Source organism: Gordionus sp. m RMFG-2023, chromosome 2 (genome assembly GCF_954871325.1).
Source record: "Gordionus sp. m RMFG-2023 chromosome 2, tfGorSpeb1-WG-v2, whole genome shotgun sequence".
NCBI classification, from domain to species: domain Eukaryota; kingdom Metazoa; phylum Nematomorpha; class Gordioida; order Chordodea; family Parachordodidae; genus Gordionus; species Gordionus sp. m RMFG-2023.
Window position 1 is genome coordinate 42,680,018 of NC_088776.1, and position 22,454 is coordinate 42,702,471.

Consider the following 22,454-nt stretch of genomic DNA (forward strand, 5'->3'; position numbering starts at 1 on the left):
TACAAGGTTAAAGTGGAAAAGGGGGATATGTTATAATCATGATTATATGAGACAAGGATATAGTGAGTGTTATGTATTTTGATATATTAATAATGTTTTTGTTTATTATAGTTTTAAAAGAGAATGTATCAAAAAGAAAAAAAGGCGATATTTATTATTATTTTTATACGAAAGATTTTGGTATAATTTAATTTAATAAACATTTGTTTTAAAGTAATGGATATTTGAATTCTGCCAGTGGAACAAATATTCCACGTTTTATAAATTGAACTAATAGCTTTTACATCCTATAATCTAAGGAATTACTATATATATTAAAAATTAATAAAAAATAATTTTTAATAAATAAAAATCATTTTTAGTCAGTCACTTAACTATTAATTTTAAACATGGCTAATATATTGTGTTAAAAAATATATGGTATTTATTTATATTATATTATATATTTTTTTAAAAATTATGTTTTGAACGAACATAAACGTGTTCATGAATGTGAACGTGTTCCTTTTTGGAGGTGAACTTTTAAACGCGTTCGATTTTTGTCAATGAACGTTGAACGCGTTCAATTTTTCTATATATGTTTATAGCACTATTTAAAACTATTATTTTAGTGTTTTAAATTCAATATTCTATTAAATGAATAAAATTAATCTAAAAGAATTAAAATTTTGGCGTTCCAATGTGCCTTGGTTTGTATTTCAACCTGCCCCAATTTTTTGATGCAAATTGAGACCTTATACTACCGTTAGATATATTATTCAATCATTTAAGTCAATGCATCTTAGTTTTATGGACTTTTGTCAAATTCAGTTTCATTTAGACCTGGTTTCCCCTATTTTAGATATAGAAAATATATTCTTTTATATTTTTTAGTTTCCTCTCTAGACATGTATGTTTATTGAGTATTTCAAATTAACTTATCTAACAATAGCACCAAATTTTATTACTATTATAAATTGATATATAAAATAAGTAATCTATAAATGAATCATTTCTTGAGCGGTTTGCTTAGTTAATTCTCTGATACACATCGTGGCATAAGATGAGGCTAGTAGAGAAAATTTTAAATCTATATAATCTGACACCTCACTTTCGCCTCCTAAATATAAATATATTTAATATAAAAACCAGTAAAATTTATTTACTTATGTAATGCCATTCTAAATTTTTAGGAAATTCTATTATTCTTCTGTAATCTCCAGAGAGCGAAAATTCCGGAACCTTTCTTTTCATGTGCTCATACCTGTTAAATATAACAAATATAGAAATAAATATTTTGAATTGATCTAACAGTTTATCATGTTATCAGAATTGATGAATAGCAGGGTAGATGGATTAGATTCCCGCAGGCTTTTTACCTATGGGTTGGGTTGAAAAAAAATCTCTTATAGATCTATTCAGAACACCGTAATGATAGATGTTGTTGGGAAAACTTCATAATGCCATTTTTCTGACAGGATTGCTTTCTGCACGAGTTATACTTATTCCCTTAAGTGCCAACAATACACCAGATATTGAAAGGTTTTTGTGGCTATTAGTTTTTATATTCTGAATATATTAGTTCAAAACGTATTTGTATTTATATTCAAATACTTTTTTTTGAAGTGTATTTGTATTTATATTGGAATACACATTTTTGAAAATTTGCCCGACCCTGACTGTAGTACATAAGAGCGAGCGAGGCCGCAATTGTAACAATTAAATGTTATCTAAAAAAAATTATCCAATTCACTAGTATAAAAATGACCTCAAACCATCGGCTCCCATAAATTTTCGGTAAAGGTCTAAGATATCTTGACTTTTAGGGTAAAAAATTTCATAACCAGGCAATGGCAAAACGATATCTTTGAACGAATATTGAGATATATTGTCGTCGGTAACATAAATAACTCGTGATTTGAGATTATTCGTCCTTGAGTCAGTTTTAAAGGTATTCTTATTGTCATCTTTTTTGAAAGAAAGTGGGGTATCAGTTTTAATCTTTTTAGTCGGAGCGGGTTCATCTATAATGATAATGTCATAAATAATATAATATATAATTAGATTATTGCTACTTAATTACATATACTGTTTTGATAAAATAATAAAATTTATATATATGCCAGCCCGATCAAACAGGATTGATTTAAGAGCCGTTCTTTTTTAGAACGGTAGACAAGTCCGTTTGTTTAACGGGGTCGGGTGGGACAGTATTGCACATAGAACGACTAGGACATTTCTAAAATAATAATATCGTCCAAATATATATTTTTTAAATCGGTTCTTTAAAATTTTTGTATAAAAGATAGGTAAACCTTCAGAGACAGTCTTAAACACCAAGTCCCCGACTTTTATCTCGTATTCACATCTATCCATTCCATCCAAATTTGCAATCCTCTTCCTTCTTAAGCATAGTATTTCGGAAACAACTTTATTCCATATATAACTTTGGTAAGCATGAACAAATAGGAGTCGCATATTCCTATGTAAAGCTGTGTTAAAGATCTTGAGAGGGTCTTTGGGTCCATACAGATCTAAAGCCTTTATGAGTTTATATTCCAAACTGTCTGCTATTTTTTTAGGTACGAATGTAGGGTGATGATCTTTCGTGGTTTCTTCTTGATTTTTGTTATCGTTTAAACTCTCCCATTGTGAAAAAGGCTGGTTAAGACTTTCAATTTTAAAACTATTGAGATCAGTATTAATTTGTCCTGTGAAAATTTTTGCCTTATCTTCTATATCAAATTCTTCAACAGAAAGGGAATGCTGACTAACATTTTTCTCCTCGCCCACTTTGCCATTTGTATCAGAGGAGTCAACAAAAGTTTTATCTTGGCCTATTTTACATCCAATGTGGATATCCTTTTGGACCTTGATTGCGTTATTATAACTTGCTGGTTGCTCAGCGATCTCGATGCCGGATATTATTGAAGAGTAACAACTTGAATCTATATTTTGATCATCTTTCCTAACAACCTCCAAATTTAAACTTATATCGATTATTTTATCATTGCCAATCTTTTTTTTGCCTAGGCCAAGATTTCTGCTTCTCCAGTCCTTTATAAACTGCCTCAATTCCGGTATCATCTTGACATCCTTATCAGGGTCCAAAAGCGCATTTAAGGCCTCGGAAAACTTATTTGATAACAAAAGTTTCCCTATTTTCCAGGTATCTCCATTTGTGCCAAATCTTTGATGACCAAAATAATTGATAAACCCATTTTGAGATAAGGAATCGAAAAGGAAAGACAAAGAGTCGGATGTGTATGGAGAAAAGTTTAGATTCCTAAAAGTTTTATTATTAATTTGATTAAAAAAACATAATTATTTTTGAATATTTGCAAACTATTCATTTAAATACAAATTTCAGACCTATAAGTCCGATACCCGGCACTAAATTAACCTTTTGAAAGTGAAAAATGTCTTTCAATCATAAAAAAAAACTTGTTATTACTCTTCTTGTATGATTATTCTTGATAATAAAGTAAATAAATTTTAAAAGTAAAATAGAAATTTGTATATCAACTCTTATTTTATTTCCATTCATAACTCTGTCAGTCCAATTTTTTTAATTAAAAAGATTAATTATCATTTTTGGACATCAGTCACTGGTAATGATTATAATTTAAAGTATAAGTAGATACTAATACTGTGAGTATTAGTCCGATACCGATACAAAGTATCTATCGCATCTCTGCTTTAACCATAAATGAATGTTATTATTTTGACCAAATTGTTTAATGTCAAGTTACAGAGACTAGAGAACTGCAAATCGAATTTTTTTGGCCAAGCCCGCCCGCGGCCAGGTAGCAATTTTATTCTCAGATATAGACGAGTATGGCCTGTTGCGGCACAATTTAAAAAAAAAGCGTATAGGGGAAAAATATCAAGCCTAATAATATAATTAATGTTATGCATTTAAATTTAAATATTCAAGCAATAACTTTCGATAATTTATTTATGTTTATCAATTTTATTCTATTTGTTACAAAATATGATGTAAAAATGAATCTAGTAAATATTTCCCATCTCTTTATTTTTTTATATCTTTTTTAACATATTATAATGGAATTAAATCAGACAAAGGGAAGAATAAGGAGAACAATAATATTTTATTCTATTTCTAATAACGTGCCCGGGACGTGCAGGCTTAGAATTTTTTTACACTAGCCTATATATGTTATTTAACTCATTTATTTTCGTGAAAACATGAAAAAAAAACATACTACACCTTAGTTTAAGATTGAATAGATTGCCAGAGAGTTGACCCAGATTTATAGATGTTTGACTATATTTGAAATTTCCAACTTTCAAAGATCCTTTAATAACTTCAGACCCCACATTTGTTTTTTCTAAATTATCATATGCCTCGGGTAATTCATTGATTGAAGGTTTAGGTATAATAATATTAATTTTGTTAATTCCAGCTAATTTCTTAGCTTCCACCTTAAAAACGGACATCCTTTGAGTTGTCAATGCTCTTTTATCTTTGGTACCTTGATCAGCAAAAAAATTTTTGTTAAAGTATAAATTATATTTGTTTACTTAGAATTTTATTTTATGGTAAGCCAAAATGCGCACAAATTTTAAATTCAATCAATAGAGTTGGGTTATTCCACGTCAACTGACATCAGAAAACGAGATTTTCGGTTAACCTTCTTCTAAATATTTAGTAAAATATGGACAAGATCGCGAAAACTTAATATTAGTCTTCTTATATATTTGGATATTAGGGGAAAAATAAAAAAAATGCATTCAATTAGCGATTCTAAAAACTACATAATTTTAATAATATAAGGTCTTTTTTTAAATTATTGTACAAGATGTAAAAACAATTTTTTTTTAAAATTATTATATATAGAGTATAAATTTATAATATTTTTAAAAAACACTATACTTTGTTTTATTATCAAAATCTATTAAAAACTATAAGTCGGAATAAATTATATCCCGCCAGTTGGCGCAATATAATAATCTGTACATATTGGGAAGATTTTAATGTTTGATTAATTTATTATTGTGTAAGTGAAAATAATATTCATGGGATGGAAGCTTAAAAATTTATAACAATCAATATTCATGGAAATTTAAAATTATATATTGATCAAAAATGATAATCATCTTTCAATGACCCATGCTCATATAAATTATTTAAATTCCAAGGGAGGGGGGGGGGACTACAGGATTTCTGTTGGAGAGGGAAGGGAAGAAGAGAAAAATATTCAAAAAATATATTCGATTTTTGATTTTAAAAAAATATGAACTATTATAAAAAAATTATTTGCTTTTTTATATAATTCTCCCGCAATAAATTTTTACACGGCAACCTTGCCCTTGCCCCTTCTCGCAAGCGCTCATGCCTAAAAATAAGCTAAATTACATATTTAAAAAAATATTGTTTAGGTTTTGTACAATAGATAAAAAGACCAATATAAAAATAAATTAAAATGTTCTTTTTCTAAAACTATAATATCTGCAATTTTAAAATAATGTAGTCTTTAACATATGACCAATTCAATCAAGGCCAATAATGAAAAAAATAGATAATTTTTCATGAGTCTTAATTATATAACCTCATTTTGCATATAAGGTTACCAGTTGTCCTCTCCTCTTTTGAGATGTCTAAAAATATGTAAGATATTTTTTTGCTAATTATTTGGGGAAATTGTTTTTTTTCAAATCGAGAATTATAAACGTTGAATATTCATAATTTTATATAAATAATTTTATTTTATAACTCATAATTTTACCCTTAGGGCTATATTTCTTTATATTTTATTGAATGTCAGGTCAATCATCTTTTGTTAAATTTTAATAAATTTGGAAATTACTTAAAAATGAATATTTTATAAACTATATTTTTGTAACCAAGAATTCTTATTTTCAAAAATCATTTTTTCTTACCATGCGCCAGATTATATTTTATTTTCTCTAATGTTTATGATCTTCTTAATTTTTTATGTTTATGTTTATGTTTAATTTTAATAATTTATATTTTTTAAAAAGTTTTAAGGTAATCTTAAAAATTTTATATATTTAATCGTGTATTAATAAAATAAATATAATTCTTTTAAAATTAGATTAATCTTACCAATTAATCGTAAAGTATTATAAAACGTTAACTAAATCCTAAATTGCTTTGAAGGGCCTGTGACCAGTATCTGATAATCCGCAACATCATTTTCACATTTATTGATGAATGCGTTTGTTGAAAAAATTAAATTGAGAAAATATTCAGTTTTCGAAATGTTAAAAACTATCTAAGATCACTGGAACAATTATTAACAGAAAAAAAAATCAATATTTCATTCAATATTAGAAACTAATATTTAAATTGGGCATAAAATTCAAGTAGATAAAAGATAGCTTAATATTAATGTATTATATATTGCATTGATTATTTTAATTTTAGGTAAGAACTTCTACAATAATTTCTAGTTCTTTCAAATTGTAACATTCTGGCTCTTATATTTTTTGAGATATCATAGGTCAAAGTATGGAAAATGAACCATTTTTACGTTTATTAATTGTCATTCAATCAAAGATTTATCAAATATTAAATAATGATTTTAATTAGTGACCTGCACCAGGCCTAATTTTACAAGCCCAGAGCCAAACCAATGTTTTTTATTTGTCCCAAAAAACCCAACCCGAAATATAAATATAAATTATTTTGGCCTAACCCAAATTTATTTAAATTAAGTTAAAAAATATTCTATAAATAGAAAATATTGACGCCTTGTTTCTCACAAAAATTTTAAAATATTAAGCTCAAATATTAGACCTTACCTATTTTTTTTAAATAGGCCTGGGCTGAGTTCAGGCTAGAGTTTTCAGATTTAATGTCAATATTATATATATATTTTTCATGAATTTTCTAAATGTTTTATTATTTTAATATGGCGTTAATTTGATCCTATTCTAAAAAATTATATTAAATTCACTAAGACCAATCTATATGTATGGAAAAAAATGAAATTCCTAATTTTCACTTTTATGGGGAAACTCTATAAAGACACTAAAATTTAGTAGCTTAGGGCAGTGCCGATATTAAATATCGGATCGGCACCGATATCTCGAGTTTTCCAACAATATCGGATCTGGCCGATACCTATAAAAACCCCAATCCGATCCGATCTTTTTACTTTACTTTTTTTGTTGTTTTAAGTTTTATTTTACATTAATATTTTCTAAATAATTTTTTTTTTAAACAAGCAAATGCACAACACCTCTTAAATTTTATTTATTTTTTAGATTTATAGTATTTTAAAAGCTTTTCTAAAAAAATAGAAAGAAACTTCCAATTATTTATTTTAAATCTTTTTAAATAATGCCAATTTTATTATATACTTTAAATAAAAGAATTTTTTTTAAAATATGTTATCTGAATTATGGAAATATTTTATAAAGACAAAGATAAATTTGCAAAATGCGTTATCTGCTGAATTCTAATAGGGGAGGAATAATGAAAAATTCATTTAATACTACCAATATCCGTAAACTTTTTAAAATTATTTTAGAAATAAAAAAATTAAATTAATTGCATAATTAGATTTTTTGCACACAAAATATTGATTTCTTAATTACATTTGGTTCGAAGGGGGGTGGTAAAAAATCAATATAAATATCGGATCTGTATCGGATCGGTTTTAAACCAATATCGGAAAATATCGGATCGATGAAAAATATGTGGATCGGCACAGCTCTAATATAATGTAAATGGTCTATATTATTAAAATAGCAATCCCTAATTTTCACTTTCATGGGGAAACTCTATAAAGACACTAAAATTCAGTAGATAGCATAGCATATATATAATGTAAATGGTCTAATATTATTAAAATGCATTTTTATGCTATTTTAATAATAGTATGAATCTATCTATCATATAACACATATTTTTACAATATTATAATTTCTACTGTTAAGAATATGATATATAATATAAATTTAAAATTTTATATAAAGTGTTGTAGATTATGTAATAAAATGAGAATATCATATAAAACATTTTAAATAATATAAGAACCATTAATTATATATTTAAAATTTTTTTACATGAACACCAAATCTTTGAATTGATAAATCCTTAAAATTATATAAAAATCACAGAAACTCATTATTTTTAAAAATTTATGGGATTAAATGGATTACCATATTAAAAAAAAATTTTTCCAATTTATGTATACACTGTATTTTGATATTAGAATTATTATTTATAATATGTAGTTTTTAGTAATTAATTTAATGAAAATTGAAATACATAAAAATAAGTCATTTATCATACTTTGATTGTTAAAATAGAATAATTCGTTTGTTATGTGTACCTCAGTTTTTATATAGATTTTCATATAAATCTCAAGAGATACTATAAAAATTATGTTTTTTATAATTATTTGATATGGAATGACACTTTTTTAAGATCTGGTAACTAGAGGTCTGCAAAACTACACCTAACCAAAATCGTTTGATATTTTTTTAAATAAAATAATTTAAAAAAATTTTTCAGAATAATTAATTCTTATTTTGGATTGGGTGGAAAATCAGGGATGTGAACCCTCCTTCTAAAAAATAGGTTCGGGTTTGGGTTCAGTGAAAAATCTCTGAACCTGGTTCAGGTTTAGGGTAGACCAGAAATATTAAAATTAATTAAAATAACAGAAACATCATTTTTTTTAAATTTTAATTAGTATTGGCATAAAAATAAATTATCATCATGTGATTTTGTACTTTACTTTGTCTTACTATCAATTTAATAATCCACAAACAACAATATCCTAAAATAGCTATTATTATATATTATCATCATTTATAAAAAAACTTTTAAAATCTGCTTTGCTGGGTAAAATTTAAATTTTTTTACTAAAACTGGAAGACTTTTAAATATAACAAAAATGATCCACAAAAAAATGATAAAAGATGTTTTTTTAAATTAATATTTTTTTTGAATAAAAAAACAATGTTTTAAATAGGAAACCCTTTATAAATGAAAATCAAAATTATAAGCTTTTATATATTATTTTTAACATATAATTTAAAATAAATGAAAGTTTAAATTGAAATTATTTTTTTTTAAAAAAAAAAAGGTTTCAGGTTTAGGTTTTGCAAAATATCGAGGGTTCAGGAGGGTTCAGTTCAAATCCCATGGGAAAATTTTTTTTTCATGTAGTCAGATTGTAGGGGTGTACCGATACCACTTTTTAGAGGCCGATCCGATCCGATATTAAATTGATATCGGCCGATTACCGATCCGGTATCATATCTAATTTTGTATTCTCTAAAGATACCAATGGTTTTAATTTTTAATATACTTTTATTAGTATAACATCTATAATTTAACTATACAATAACATATGTCATTTAAATATATTATAATGATCAGTTATATTTTATATTCAATTCAATTACAATTCTAAAAGTATATAAAATATTTTTATTGATAAATCACTTATTTAAGTAATAACATTAATCAATTTACATAATAAGTAATAACAATATATTATAAAATTTGAAATAAATATTTAAATTAATATATCGAATATTTCTTTTTAGAAATACCAAAATTTTTAATTTATCAGAGGTTAGTCTGTGGCGATGGGGACTTCGCTAAAAACAGTCTGAAGAGATTATAGCACACTTTTATAAGCAGAATGCGCAAAAAAAACAATATGGCAGAATGTTCATTAATTAATTATTATTATTAAAAAATTAAACATAAAAATCAATTTCGATTTTTATAAAAATAAATGGTTTTTAGATATAACTTTTTTTAAAGTTTTATAATATTTTATTTTTGTTAAAAACGCCATTTTTTAGGATCGGATCGGAAAATTTCATAATATTTGCCGAAAACCGATATTTTAAAATGGGTGAAATGTCGACCCGATCAGATAAAAAATATCGGTACATCCCTATCAGGCTGGGTTTGAAAATATTTTTAAAATACTTTTCAATATAATCATTGTTATCAATAAATGGTTTGATTGATTTGCCTCACTATGCAAGGTTATTGGATCATAAATTCATCCACTTTTCTGATTGGCTCGTTTAATAGCTGTAAATTAATATTATATCTTAAATATTGTTAAAAAATTGATTTGGAATTATCTGATATATTAAATAAATAGAATAATTACCTGCATAAGAATTCATATTAAAAATGATATCATCCATTTTAACCAAAATGGACAAAAGTATGATGAAAATCTTATGATCAATGGAGACCCTCAAATTTGATTATATATTTTCTTACAATTTTGTTCATTCTTTTTATAACATAAATAAATAAATCTTAGCTAAATGTTTTTTATTTTAATTTTTGGAAGGATATTTTTAAGATAAAATTTTTGGGTCATTCATATTAAAAATAATTTTTTATTGGGTTAGGTCAGAAATATATTTTTATTTCTATAAGTCAGGTCAAACAATTTTCTTACATATAGATGTCCAAATATTAATGTAAAGAATCCAAAATGTTACTTATTAAACATAGAATTAATTTCCCTAAAAATATATTTCAAAAAAAAAATTAATAATAATTATTTATATATTAATGGGAAAGGGGTATTACTAAAATAAAATACTTTTTTAAATAGAATTTCTAAAATATTAAAAAGTTGGATATACCTGCATATGAAAAACGTGATGATTTAATGCCTAATAATCTACTGATCTTGCTAACTGCATGGATGGTATCAATACCTTCTTTATATAATACAAAATGCAAATATTTGGGAATATTTCTATTATCATTTTGTTGATTGTTTGATTCCATCTCTTTATTTTCTTTGTTTAAAATAAAATTAATTTTATTTGAAATTTAATTATTAATTGAAATTTATTATTTTCATTTCAAAAAATATAAATATTCAAACTTTTATGAAAAATAATTATATATTTTTCATTATTTTGATCTTCTGTTTTACTTCTAAGTTCTTTAAAATAATTACGTATGTATTTATGAATCATAGTACGTATTGATTTATCATAATTTGTTACCTAAAATTATACAATTACAAGTTGTTATTAATAGTTTACATTAATTTTAAATATATCATCTATATTTTTCTGTTGATTCATTATAATTAAGTGATTCTCAATTTCTGTTGTCATATATTCACATTTTTCTATAAATCCTAAAATCTTATATCAAAAAATAGTAAACATCATCTTCAATTTAACTTCTTCATTCTCGTTAGGATTTATAATTGGAATAGTAGAGTCAGTTAATTCTATTACATGGCCACTCCAATCTATTTCATTAACGATAAAATCAGAGTACCTATATGATTTGTAATTAATTAAATAAGAGTAACATTTATTTATTTGATAAAAACCTTTCCTTAAGTATTGCCTTAAATCCAGGATTTGTATTAACATATTCTATTAGGCCTATTGAACGCTCAGCAAAATAATCTGTAATTAATTTCTCTTTTCTATCCTTTAATAAGGTATATTTTAAGAAAATTTTATTTTACATTTGATATGATTGGGATTAAATCCATATAAGAACTTTCCATGATAAGCTCACCTCAAGGGAATTCGGTACGAAACAGCGAAAATCAGAATAGCGAAAAATAAAAAATCCCGGTATCGGTCCGATTCATTTTTCTTTCTTTTGTCATCAAACCATTTGGAGTCAAATGGCAAATTATTTTTCATAAAATTATAAAATTATATTTTTTGACAAATTAATTATTTCGCAAATTTGTAAATTTTGTTCAGTTTCTTAATAAACTTTTTGATCCACAATTTAAGAAAAGCTCATGTGTATTTCGGTTCATCCGGTGGTAAATATTATTTTATTTTAATCATATTTATTTACAGATATAACTTACATTAAAGAAATTAAGCTTAAAATCAGCCATCACCCACCTTTAAAGTAATTAAATTATACTGTAGTTCTCGAGTATAGGCTTTTTCTTTGTCCCACTCCTTCTAAATTAAAGCCTATAGAGGTTTAAGCAACATTTTTCGAAATGTTGTGCCTACAAGTACGTGCGGCTTGCCCACAAACGTGTGGAGGGCTCCTCATATTTTTATTTTTATACCCAAATTAAATTGTTCCAATTAGATGGAAATGAGGAAAACCTAGCGTAGCTCTGTTGAATCTTCAACGTTAGAGGGCAAAAGCGCTATATATCACGTATCACGTAAAATTATATTTTTGTAGAAAATTCTAAAATTAATATCGGCGCTTGGAATCGGAATCTTTCTCGCATCCTTACATTTATAGGGTAGACATAAATAAAGCCAAGAAAATTCTAAAATTAAATACAGTACCTCAAGGCAAAGGTAATTGGTTTTAATTAATATTTACATACACATTTTTGTAGAAAATTCTAAAATTAAAACAAAACCAAGCTAATATTAAATATAAATACAGTACCTCAAGGCAAAGGTAATTGGTTTTAATTAATATTTACATACACATTTTTGTAGAAAATTATAAAATAGACTAAACCTCAAAAGCTATTTATATACCATTTTTGTAGAAAATTATAAAATAAAGACTAAACCTCAAAAGCTATTTACATACCATTTTTGTAGAAAATTATAAAATAAAGACTAAACCTCAAAAGCTATTTATATACCATTTTTGTAGAAAATTATAAAATAAAGACTAAACCTCAAAAGCTATTTACATACCATTTTTGTAGAAAATTATAAAATAAAGACTAAACCTCAAAAGCTATTTACATACCATTTTTGTAGAAAATTATAAAATAAAGACTAAACCTCAAAAGCTATTTATATATCATTTTGTAGAAAAATATAAAATAAAGACTAAACCTCAAAAGCTATTTACATACCATTTTTGTAGAAAAATATAAAATAGACTAAACCTCAAAAGCTATTTATATACCATTTTTGTAGAAAATTATAAAATAAAGACTAAACCTTACATACCATTTTTGTCGAAAATTATAAAATAAAGACTAAACCTTAAAAGCTAATATCAAATATAAATACAGTACCTCAAGGCAAAGGTAATTGGTTTTAATTAATATTTACATATTAGTATTAGTAAGATTATATCTTAGCATTAGTAAGATTCTATCTTAGTATTAGCAAAAATCTATCTTAGTATTTGCAAGATTCTATCTTAGTATTCTATATTATTAGAAAATATTTTCTGAACAAGGCCAAGGTAATTGGTTTTAATGATATATGGCAAATTTTTTTTTCTAAAATTTATCATATATGTTTTATAATTTTAACAGCATTTGAACACATGGATAAAATTAGGAATATTTATATTTTCTAAGAAATAGAACATTAGAAGAACTATAATTATGGTAAATTATTTATATTTTCTAATAGATATTTTATATTTATAACAATCTTTTAGAATTTTTTAAATAATGATACCTACATATAGAAAATCAGTTATTATAAAAATAAAATATATTTTACCTGTATTTCTCGGGAGAGGTTACACAGTAAATAACCTATTTACTGAAACAGCAGTATGCAACGGTAAATTATTTAATATATAAGATGTGATTTATTGTTTTCTAGATATTTGCAAATATTTGAGTGGAAGAAGAGGAAGTATTTTACAAAATTATTTTTAAGTTTTATTATAAATATTTAATCAAATTTTTCTTAATATATTTTTCCTTAAGTCACGACATTAGTGCCTCCTTTGATAAATCCTTGACAAGAAGTTGGAGACAGTGATGTGGGGAATTCTGGGAACTTGTTGGAGGAAAGTCAAATGTTCAATCCTCCACAAGAAGTTGAAGACAGTGATGTGGGGATAATTTGTACTTTAAGTTTATTCATAATTGCATAATGCTCTTCTTTAGATTTATCAGGATGGTGGTGAATATGTTTCAATGTAAATTTCATTTTATTACAAATATATTCAATTGTCTTTTAGATATTTTTATTATTAATTGTAAAAAATGCTAACATATAAAAATTGAATTTATTATTCTTTGGGAAAGTAAAATTATATTGGAAGTTCTATATTTATATTGAGAATGAATGGTGTTATATTTGTGAGGAAAAGATTGGTGAAATGGATTACATCTTTTCCATCTATGAAATTTTTTTCTGCATATTAATTAAGTTGTAGTTTTTTTAAAATGTCATATTATTATTTATTATATTTTAATAAAGGATATTTTAAATTTTGTCATTTGAGAAAATCCATAATTTATAAAATTTGTAAAATTTTATTATTCAAATTTTTTGTATCATGTCCATCTAAATAAGTATAAGGAAGGAAATAATTGATAAAAGAAATACAAAATTTAAATTTTGAATCCTTATTTTATTCAAATAATTATTTTTGATTATATATTGCTGATTTTTTTAACTAAAACAATTGATTAATTTATTATAGACTTTTATATGTCTTGGTCAATAGGTTTTAATTAAATAGATTAATAAATTAATCCGGTAACCAACAGATGTTCAACCCTAAGTATGATCAGAATAAAAATTATAAAATCTGCCTTCTAAAATACAAATATTTATATATTAATTTGTGCTGTAAAGTAATGTTAAAAAAAGTAACGTAGTTACTAACATTGTTACCTTGAATTTTATTCATAAAAATATCTATTTCAGAGGTGATTATAAGCAGTGAATATTATATATTTCAAATCTTACAATTATTATTTTGCTTATGAAATTTTTTTTAAATTTACAGATAAGAAATAATTATAATTTTAATAAATGATATATAGAAAAATAAGTTATATTATTCAAATGAAACAATATGTTCTCCAAGAGAAAATTAGGTAAGTCTCTTCTCTCATTTAAAAAATCAATACATAAATTTTTCAAAATATTTTGTTTTGTATGGTATCTACAATTTTTTTTGGAGTGTACGTCTGATTCCTCTATTGGCCGATTTGTCCAGGTCGACGGTTATTTCCATCATCATCTTTTCAATTAGTTCCCATATCTTAGGTTTTTTGTGGAAAATTTATCATGTTTTCTTTCTTTTCCTGGAAATTATTTTCCTCTTACGATTATTTTTATTCATAATAAAATAGTGCCGCCACTATGGGTAGGGTGAAGAGTATTTTTACAGAATAATTTTTTTTTTAAAGTTAAAGAATAAAAAAAACATTTTTTTTTCTATATACAAACAGGCAACGCTGGCATTCACTTAGTTGTTATGATTTAATGAAACATGTTATCTTATCCATATAAAATTATATTCTTTGCAAAAATAATTAAAATAAAACACTTGTAATTTATAAAAAAAAATTAAGATGGTTTGTTAAGGGAGCAAGCTATTATGCCTAGCACTAAAGGAATATAATGGCAAAGTATACGATTAATAAGGAGTTGAATAAATAAATATTAAAAAAAAGTTGATTGCCTTTTGATAAATAAAATAATAAATAAACGGCGATGATTTTGTAAAAAAATAAATATATAAGCGCGAAAAAAAAGAGACAATTATTTTTTTTTATGTACGATTTCATATTTAAAGAAAAGAAAAATTTATCGATTTTCGTTTTTCAAGAGAAAAAAAAAATGAATTAAGTAAAAAAAACATAGATACATTAAAAAGTAGTTGTTTGTTGTTGTAATACTGTTATTACTTTTTGTTTTTCGTTTTGATTACTAATTTAAAAATTTATATTTTTAATCTAATTTTTGTAACCTTACCTATTATTACTTTTTGTTTTTCGTTTTGATTATATGTATTCTAATTTATATTTTTAGATAATATATATATAGTGTGTGTACGAAGATAGAAAAGGATAATAATAAAATATATTTTTACTTACTCTCACCATAATCGTTAAAATCCTTATTCTCTTTATCGTGCTCCGTTGTCAAAAAAAACTCGCCACCACGGAATTTTTTTTTTAGAAAATATGAATAATAAAAAAATTATTAAATGAAACAAATAAATTCTACATAAAGAAGGAGAAAAAAGGTAAAATCATTTTAAGATTATTTCCATTACGTTTTCTTTCAAACTCGTTAATATTCCTTGGGAAATTTCTGTTTACGATATACTATTTGAATTGACTTACAATTGTGATGTGCACTACTCAAGGATACTGGGTAGTGACGACGTTTTATTTGAATTTGTGAAACTTAAGGAAATGATTAATTGTTTTGAACTACTGAATGGGAAAGACTACGTATACAAGGAGACGGAGTTTATCATACTCCATTGCATTTTTGTTAAAATATGATATGTTATAATTTCTAATATATACGATTTATTAATAAAACATGGATATAAAACCAGAATTAATATACAAAATTCTAAAATTGGTTGGACCACTTACTGAGATTTACCTAGACAGAATATTAAGTTATTTTTCGACCAGCACACTATCGGACTCTATTAAAATAAATACTTTGCTTAATAATTTATCAGACGAGGTCTTTGACAATATTAAATCAATTTGTTCCGATACCGTCATATTAGATCTTAAAATAGTGACTAAAAAGTTAACTTACCTTTTACCTGTGCAAGATAAAAACATTTTAATAAACAAATTTAACTTATTACAGCAAAATTCGAGTGAGAATTTCATGCAATGGTACATAAGAGTATCGAAACTGCATAAAAAATGTAATTTTTCGGACGACAGTAGATTAAAAGAAAAATTACGTACATCTACCTTAAATGACAAAATAAAATATAAATTTTGTAAAAATATTAATTTAACTTTAAATGATATGGTAGAGCTAGGAATTAAATTAGATAGTATCAATGATAAATCAGATGTTGATAATATAAGTTATATGAATAACAATAAAAAGTCTGATAAAGATAAAAACTTTAACAATAGAAATAGAAATGATAATAATAATTATTTTAGACCTGATAATAATTTTAGAAATAATTATGATAATAGAAATAGAGATAGGAATTACAATAATAATTTTAGATACAATGATATGAATTACGGTAATAATAATTTGAGCTACCACGATAATTGTAACAACTATAACTACAATAACTATCGCTACAACAATAATAATCAATCTAATTATGGTAGAAATAATACATGGCATGATAATAATCAAAGAAAACAGATCCAATACGGTGACGGAAATCGTAACAATTACCAATCTTATTACAACAATTCAAGTAATTATAGAGGTAGTGACAATAATCAGAGAAAGCAAATACAATATAACAATAACTCAAATAATTATAGTGGTAGCGACAACAATATTAGAAAGCAAATACAATACAACAATGATTATAATATGAATATTGAAGAAATTATTGAAGAGAAAGTTCACTATACAAAGAACAAAGATGATAACGATTTCAATGTTAACAACATATCTGGTGACATGCTCAATGACAAAGATAATGCATTTATGTGTACTTTAAAAGTGAACGATATTGTTACATGTATGCAAGTCGATAAAGGCTCGAAACATACTATTATACCTCATGGTCTGGCTAAAAAACTTGGTATTAGAGATGTTAAGAAATCCGAGTTACAACTTACCGCTTATGACGGAAATTTATTCAAGATCATCGGCATCACTCAAGTTAAAGTGACTTATGAAGGTATCTCAAAATATTTACAAGCGGTAGTCGTCGAATCAAGTAAAAATGCCTTGTTGGGACGTTCATAGATCAATGCTTCCAAAAATATTTTAAATAAATTCATAGAAAATGTTGACACTAATTACGAAGATGAAATAAAAAATTGATTAAAGAGTGTGAATCCAAATTGACTAATGGGCCAATCAACAAAACAAGTGTCAAGTTACATTTAAGAAGAGATTCCAAACCTAAAATTATACCGCCCAGACGTATTCCTTATTCAAAAATTGATCTTGTAAGCAATGAACTTAAAAAATGGATACATGATAAAATAATTGAGCAGGTGAATGATGTCCGATGGGCAAGTCCTGTTACCGCTGTCTACAAAGATGATGGGAGCATTAGGCTTTGTGCTGATTTTAAGGACACTGTAAACCCAGCTCTAGAAGATTTCAGATACCCTCTACCACGAATCAATGATCTAATAGCTAAACTTTCAGAAGGAAAGAAATTTACGAAGATTGACTTTAAAAATGCTTCCTTACAGATACCAATTGATAAAAGTTGTAGAAATATTTTAACCATATCTACGCACAAGAGATATTACCAATTTACTAGACTTCCTTTTGAGTTTAAGACCTCATCTGCAATTTTTCAACAGATCATGGATCAAATCTTCGGCGATATGAATGACGTCATATTTTATATTGATGATTTACTTATAACTGGAAAAAAACGATGAAGCCCACCTTAACAACATAAAAAAAGTGTTTGATCGAATATCATCGTTTGATCTAATACCTAACTTCAATAAAAGTGTGTTCTTTAAAAACAAAGTGAGGTTCCTGGGTCATGATATTGAAGCCAAGGGGATTCATGCTAATCACGACAAAATTGAAGCAATAATTAATATGCCAGAACCAAAATCAGCTGCTGAATTATCAACATTTCTTGGAATGGCTGGCTACTATAGAAAATTTTCGAACAATTTTGCAGAAATTGCTTATCCTCTATATAAGAATGTCAACAAAGAAAAATGGGCTTGGAATCTAGAACACTCTAAAAGTTTTAATGATCTTAAGAAGTTGATTAGTCTTCCACCTGCTTTGACATATTTTAACCCTGAATTACCTATAGGGATAGCCACTGATGCATCGAAATGTGGTTTAGGAGCTGTACTATTTCATACTTAAAAAGATGGTAAAGAAAAACCTATAGCTTTCGCGTCAAGAACTTTATTAAAATCCGAAATGAACTATACCAATATTGAGCGTGAGGCTCTCGCCATTATGTTCGCTATAAGAAGGTTCCAGGAATACTTAATCGGCACAAAATTTATAATTATTACTGACCATAAACCTCTAGTTCACATCTTTACCAAGGGTTTTAAGGATAATAGCACCATGTCCTTAAGACTCCAGAAGTGGAATATTACATTAGGAGGATATGATTTTAATATAAAGTATAAAGCCGTGAAATATAATGTTGTTCCTGATTGTCTCTCGAGATTACCACAAGAATGTCATGATGAAGCTGTTGAAAATATAACTATAATAAACGAATATGGGTATTTACCTATTAATTTTAATCAAATTCGTGACGAAACTTTGAAAGATATGTAATAAAAACAAGTCATAAATGATATTAAGAACAACAGGCCTATAATGAATAATATTTATAAAAACATTGATTTGAAATTAAGTATAATTAAGGATTGTCTTTACAAAAGCAACAAAATCATAATTCCTGTTCTATGAGAAAAAATATACTACCGTCATTACATAAAGGTCACTTGGGAGCAGGAAAAATCAAATCCTTAGCCAAAGATTACATGTGGTGGCCTGGTATAAATAATGACATAGTAATGGAAGTGAAAATTTGTGACGATTGTAACATATATCATGATAATCCTATCAAGATACAAAAACCATGGGTTTCGCAAACCATTTGAAAGGATACACATGATTATGCGGGTCCGTTTTTCACAAACAATTGGTTGATAATAGTCGATGCCTACAGCAAATTTCCAATTATTATTCCTGTTAAAAATATACGACTGATGTTACTTTAAAAGATATCTTTAACATTATATGGAATACCTGAAACTATAGTTACTGATAACGGTACTAACTTTACGAGTAACGATTTTGAAAAATTTTGCAACAATTTGGTATTAAACATGTGCTCACATTGCTTATCACCAGCAATCCAATAGCCAGGTAGAACGCATGGTGAGAACGTTCAAAACACATAAGAAAAGGAATATTAAAATTGACCTAGATTTGGCAAATTTTTATTTAATTAAAGAAACACGCGTAATGATACTACAGGAGTTACACCATCTTAGAGAATGTTTAATCGAGATATTAGAATTAAATGGGACTTATTAAAACCGTTGGAGGAGAAAGAGAATAAAATAAATGTTACTTTACCACGAAATAGAACCTTTAACGTAGGAGATTTTGTTTGGTACAAAGTACAAGGTGATGATAAATGGTGCAAAGGCATGATCACATATAAAGAAAGGGACATGATGTTCCAAATTAAGACAGAGAAAGGTATTTTGAGGAGACATTTAGATCAAATTAGAATTAGAAACTGTTTAACACAATTATTAACTATGACTCTAAGAATTCTTTTAAGGAGGGAAGTGAAAAATATAAAAATTACTGATAATAACGATATAACACCTATTTCTAGACCTGTGCGAATTAAACAAAAATCTGTTTATTTAAAAGACTACATAACTTAAAATATAATATAAATATTAAATTACATAAAGTAAATTAAATATTAAAAAACGCTTACACTAAAACGCAAAAAATTAAAACGCTGAAAATATTATATAACAATCTTATTGATTTTTCATTCTTCATTTATTCTTATATCCAATTTGATGAATTATTATTTCTCATTATTCGTAACACTGATGATAATAACGATTTTGAAAAATGATAATAATAACAACTGAGTATGACAAGCAAGCTATATGACAAAGTCACTATTTATAAGGACAAACTACGATAAGGATATCAAGCTTGCGATTTAAACAAACCAACGATTGGGACAAGCCAACGATATGATGACTTGTGAAACAACTTGATGAAAAAACTAACTACGATAACATAATTAAAGTGTGAAGGCTTTTTAGAAGAAGGAGAATGTTATATATTCAAAATTTATATTTTTACTTTTTTATAATCTATTTAAAAAGTTATATTTTTAATCTAATTTTTGTAACCTTACCTGTTATTACTTTTTGTTTTTCGTCTTGATTATATGTATTCTATTTTAAAATTTTATATTTTTAATCTAATTTTTGTAACCTTACCTATTATCACTTTTTGTTTTTCGTTTTGATTATATGTATTCTAATTTATATTTTTAGATAATATATATATAGTGTGTGTACGAAGATAGAAAAGGATAATAATAAAATATATTTTTACTTACTCTCACCATGCTCCTTATTCTCTTCAAGATATAAAATAATATATAATATTATTTATCATAAAAATAAAATACTATGTATATTTTTTGTGCATTATACAAAATAATCAGCAGGGATAATAGAGCAATGGTGGATCCGACAAAATGGTAAGCTTTTAAAAAAGTAGGATCCTTAAAATTGTTATATTAATTTAGTTAAATTTTAAAAATTATTCATCAGAAATAAAAGGGTATATTGTGCAGCCCGACAAAAGGATGCTTAAATAATATAAAATTGTTTAAATTATAAAATAATATCATACTAAGTAATGTTCATTCTTATTCGTATAAACTGGGATTAATCGGATATAACCTCATGATATACCACATTGGTTGTAGTTTTTGTTTTATCATTGGTTATAATCTTTAATTTATGAGGAGAACAAACTCGAGACATAGCCACATATAGCATGTGATATAAATAAACTATTGTTGAAATTAAACAAACATAATGTAAAACCGGTATATGGGTCAAAATTAGATGCATATTTCTAGTAGTTGGAGGGCTATCATCAAAAAAATTTTTTGGGGGACTTATCAAGCCTATTATGATATTCTAAAAGTTAAAAAATAACATGATGAATGTAATGTTATTAAGATTAAGGTTAATTAATTGTAAGGTAATTAAAAAATAAGATTAAAATAGAGGGGAAAAAGAAGGTATAAATTATTATATTATAAAAATAATAAAAATTAAATTAAAGGAATTGATAAGGTTAGGCTATCATCAGAAAAAAAATTTTGGGGGACTTATCAAGCCTATTAGAAATCAGACAAAAATATAAATAAACTATTGTTGAAAGTAAACAAACATTAAAATAATGTAAAACAGGTAGATGGGTCAAAATTAGATGCATATTTCTAGTAGTTGGAGGGCTATCATCAAAAAAAAAATTTTGGGGACTTATCAAGCCTATTATGATATTCTAAGAGTTAAAAAATAACATGATGAATGTAATGATATTAAGATTAAGGTTAATTAATTGTAAGGTAATTAAAAAATAAGAATAAAAAAGGGGAAAAAAAAGAAGGTATAAATTATTATATTATAAAAATAATAAAAATTAAATTAAATTAAAGGAATTGATAAGGTTAGATTATCATCATAAAAAAAATTTTGGGGGACTTATCAAGCCTATTAGAAATCAGACAAAAATATAAATAAACTATTGTTGAAATTAAACAAACATTAAAATAATGTAAAATCTGTAGATGGGTCAAAATTAGCATATTTCTAGTTGTTGGAGGGCTATCATCATAAAAAATTTTTGGGATTAAGGTTAATTAATTGTAAGGTAATTAAAAAATAAGAAAAGGTATAAATTATTATATTATAAAAATAATAAAAATTAAATTAAAGGAATTGATAAGGTTTGGCTATAATCAGGAAAAATTTTTTGGGGGACTTATCAAGCCTATTATGATATTCAAAGTTAATAATATGATGAATGTAATGTTATTTAGTATAAATAGGTTAGGATAATAATAT

General features: G+C 25.5%; 1 protein-coding gene and 1 long non-coding RNA gene across 5 annotated transcripts; one reads left to right on the forward strand and one right to left on the reverse strand.

Moving 5' to 3' along the window:
* Positions 1–939: 939 nt before the first annotated feature.
* LOC135923429 (pseudouridylate synthase 7 homolog) lies at positions 940–11,579 on the reverse strand. Its single transcript, XM_065458163.1, has 11 exons — positions 11,457–11,579; positions 11,316–11,419; positions 11,161–11,260; positions 11,017–11,121; positions 10,854–10,977; positions 10,606–10,764; positions 4,211–4,475; positions 2,295–3,265; positions 1,748–2,003; positions 1,146–1,243; positions 940–1,099 (listed from the first exon to the last, which is right to left on the reverse strand). Exons 1-11 carry the CDS (start codon positions 11,496–11,498, stop codon positions 978–980), a joined length of 2,346 nt encoding a protein of 781 aa, XP_065314235.1. The 5' UTR covers positions 11,499–11,579; the 3' UTR covers positions 940–977.
* Positions 11,580–11,675: 96 nt separating this feature from the next.
* On the forward strand, positions 11,676–14,005 carry LOC135923875 (uncharacterized). 4 transcript variants are annotated; one of them, XR_010571289.1, is made up of 8 exons: positions 11,676–11,860; positions 12,152–12,273; positions 12,315–12,379; positions 13,203–13,277; positions 13,331–13,458; positions 13,501–13,533; positions 13,608–13,822; positions 13,865–14,005. It is a non-coding gene; the product is annotated as an uncharacterized LOC135923875 (long non-coding RNA). The 4 variants fall into 4 exon arrangements; XR_010571290.1 differs by having other exon boundaries at positions 11,677–12,273; positions 13,608–13,748; positions 13,791–13,822; XR_010571288.1 differs by having other exon boundaries at positions 11,677–12,273.
* Positions 14,006–22,454: the final 8,449 nt, after the last annotated feature.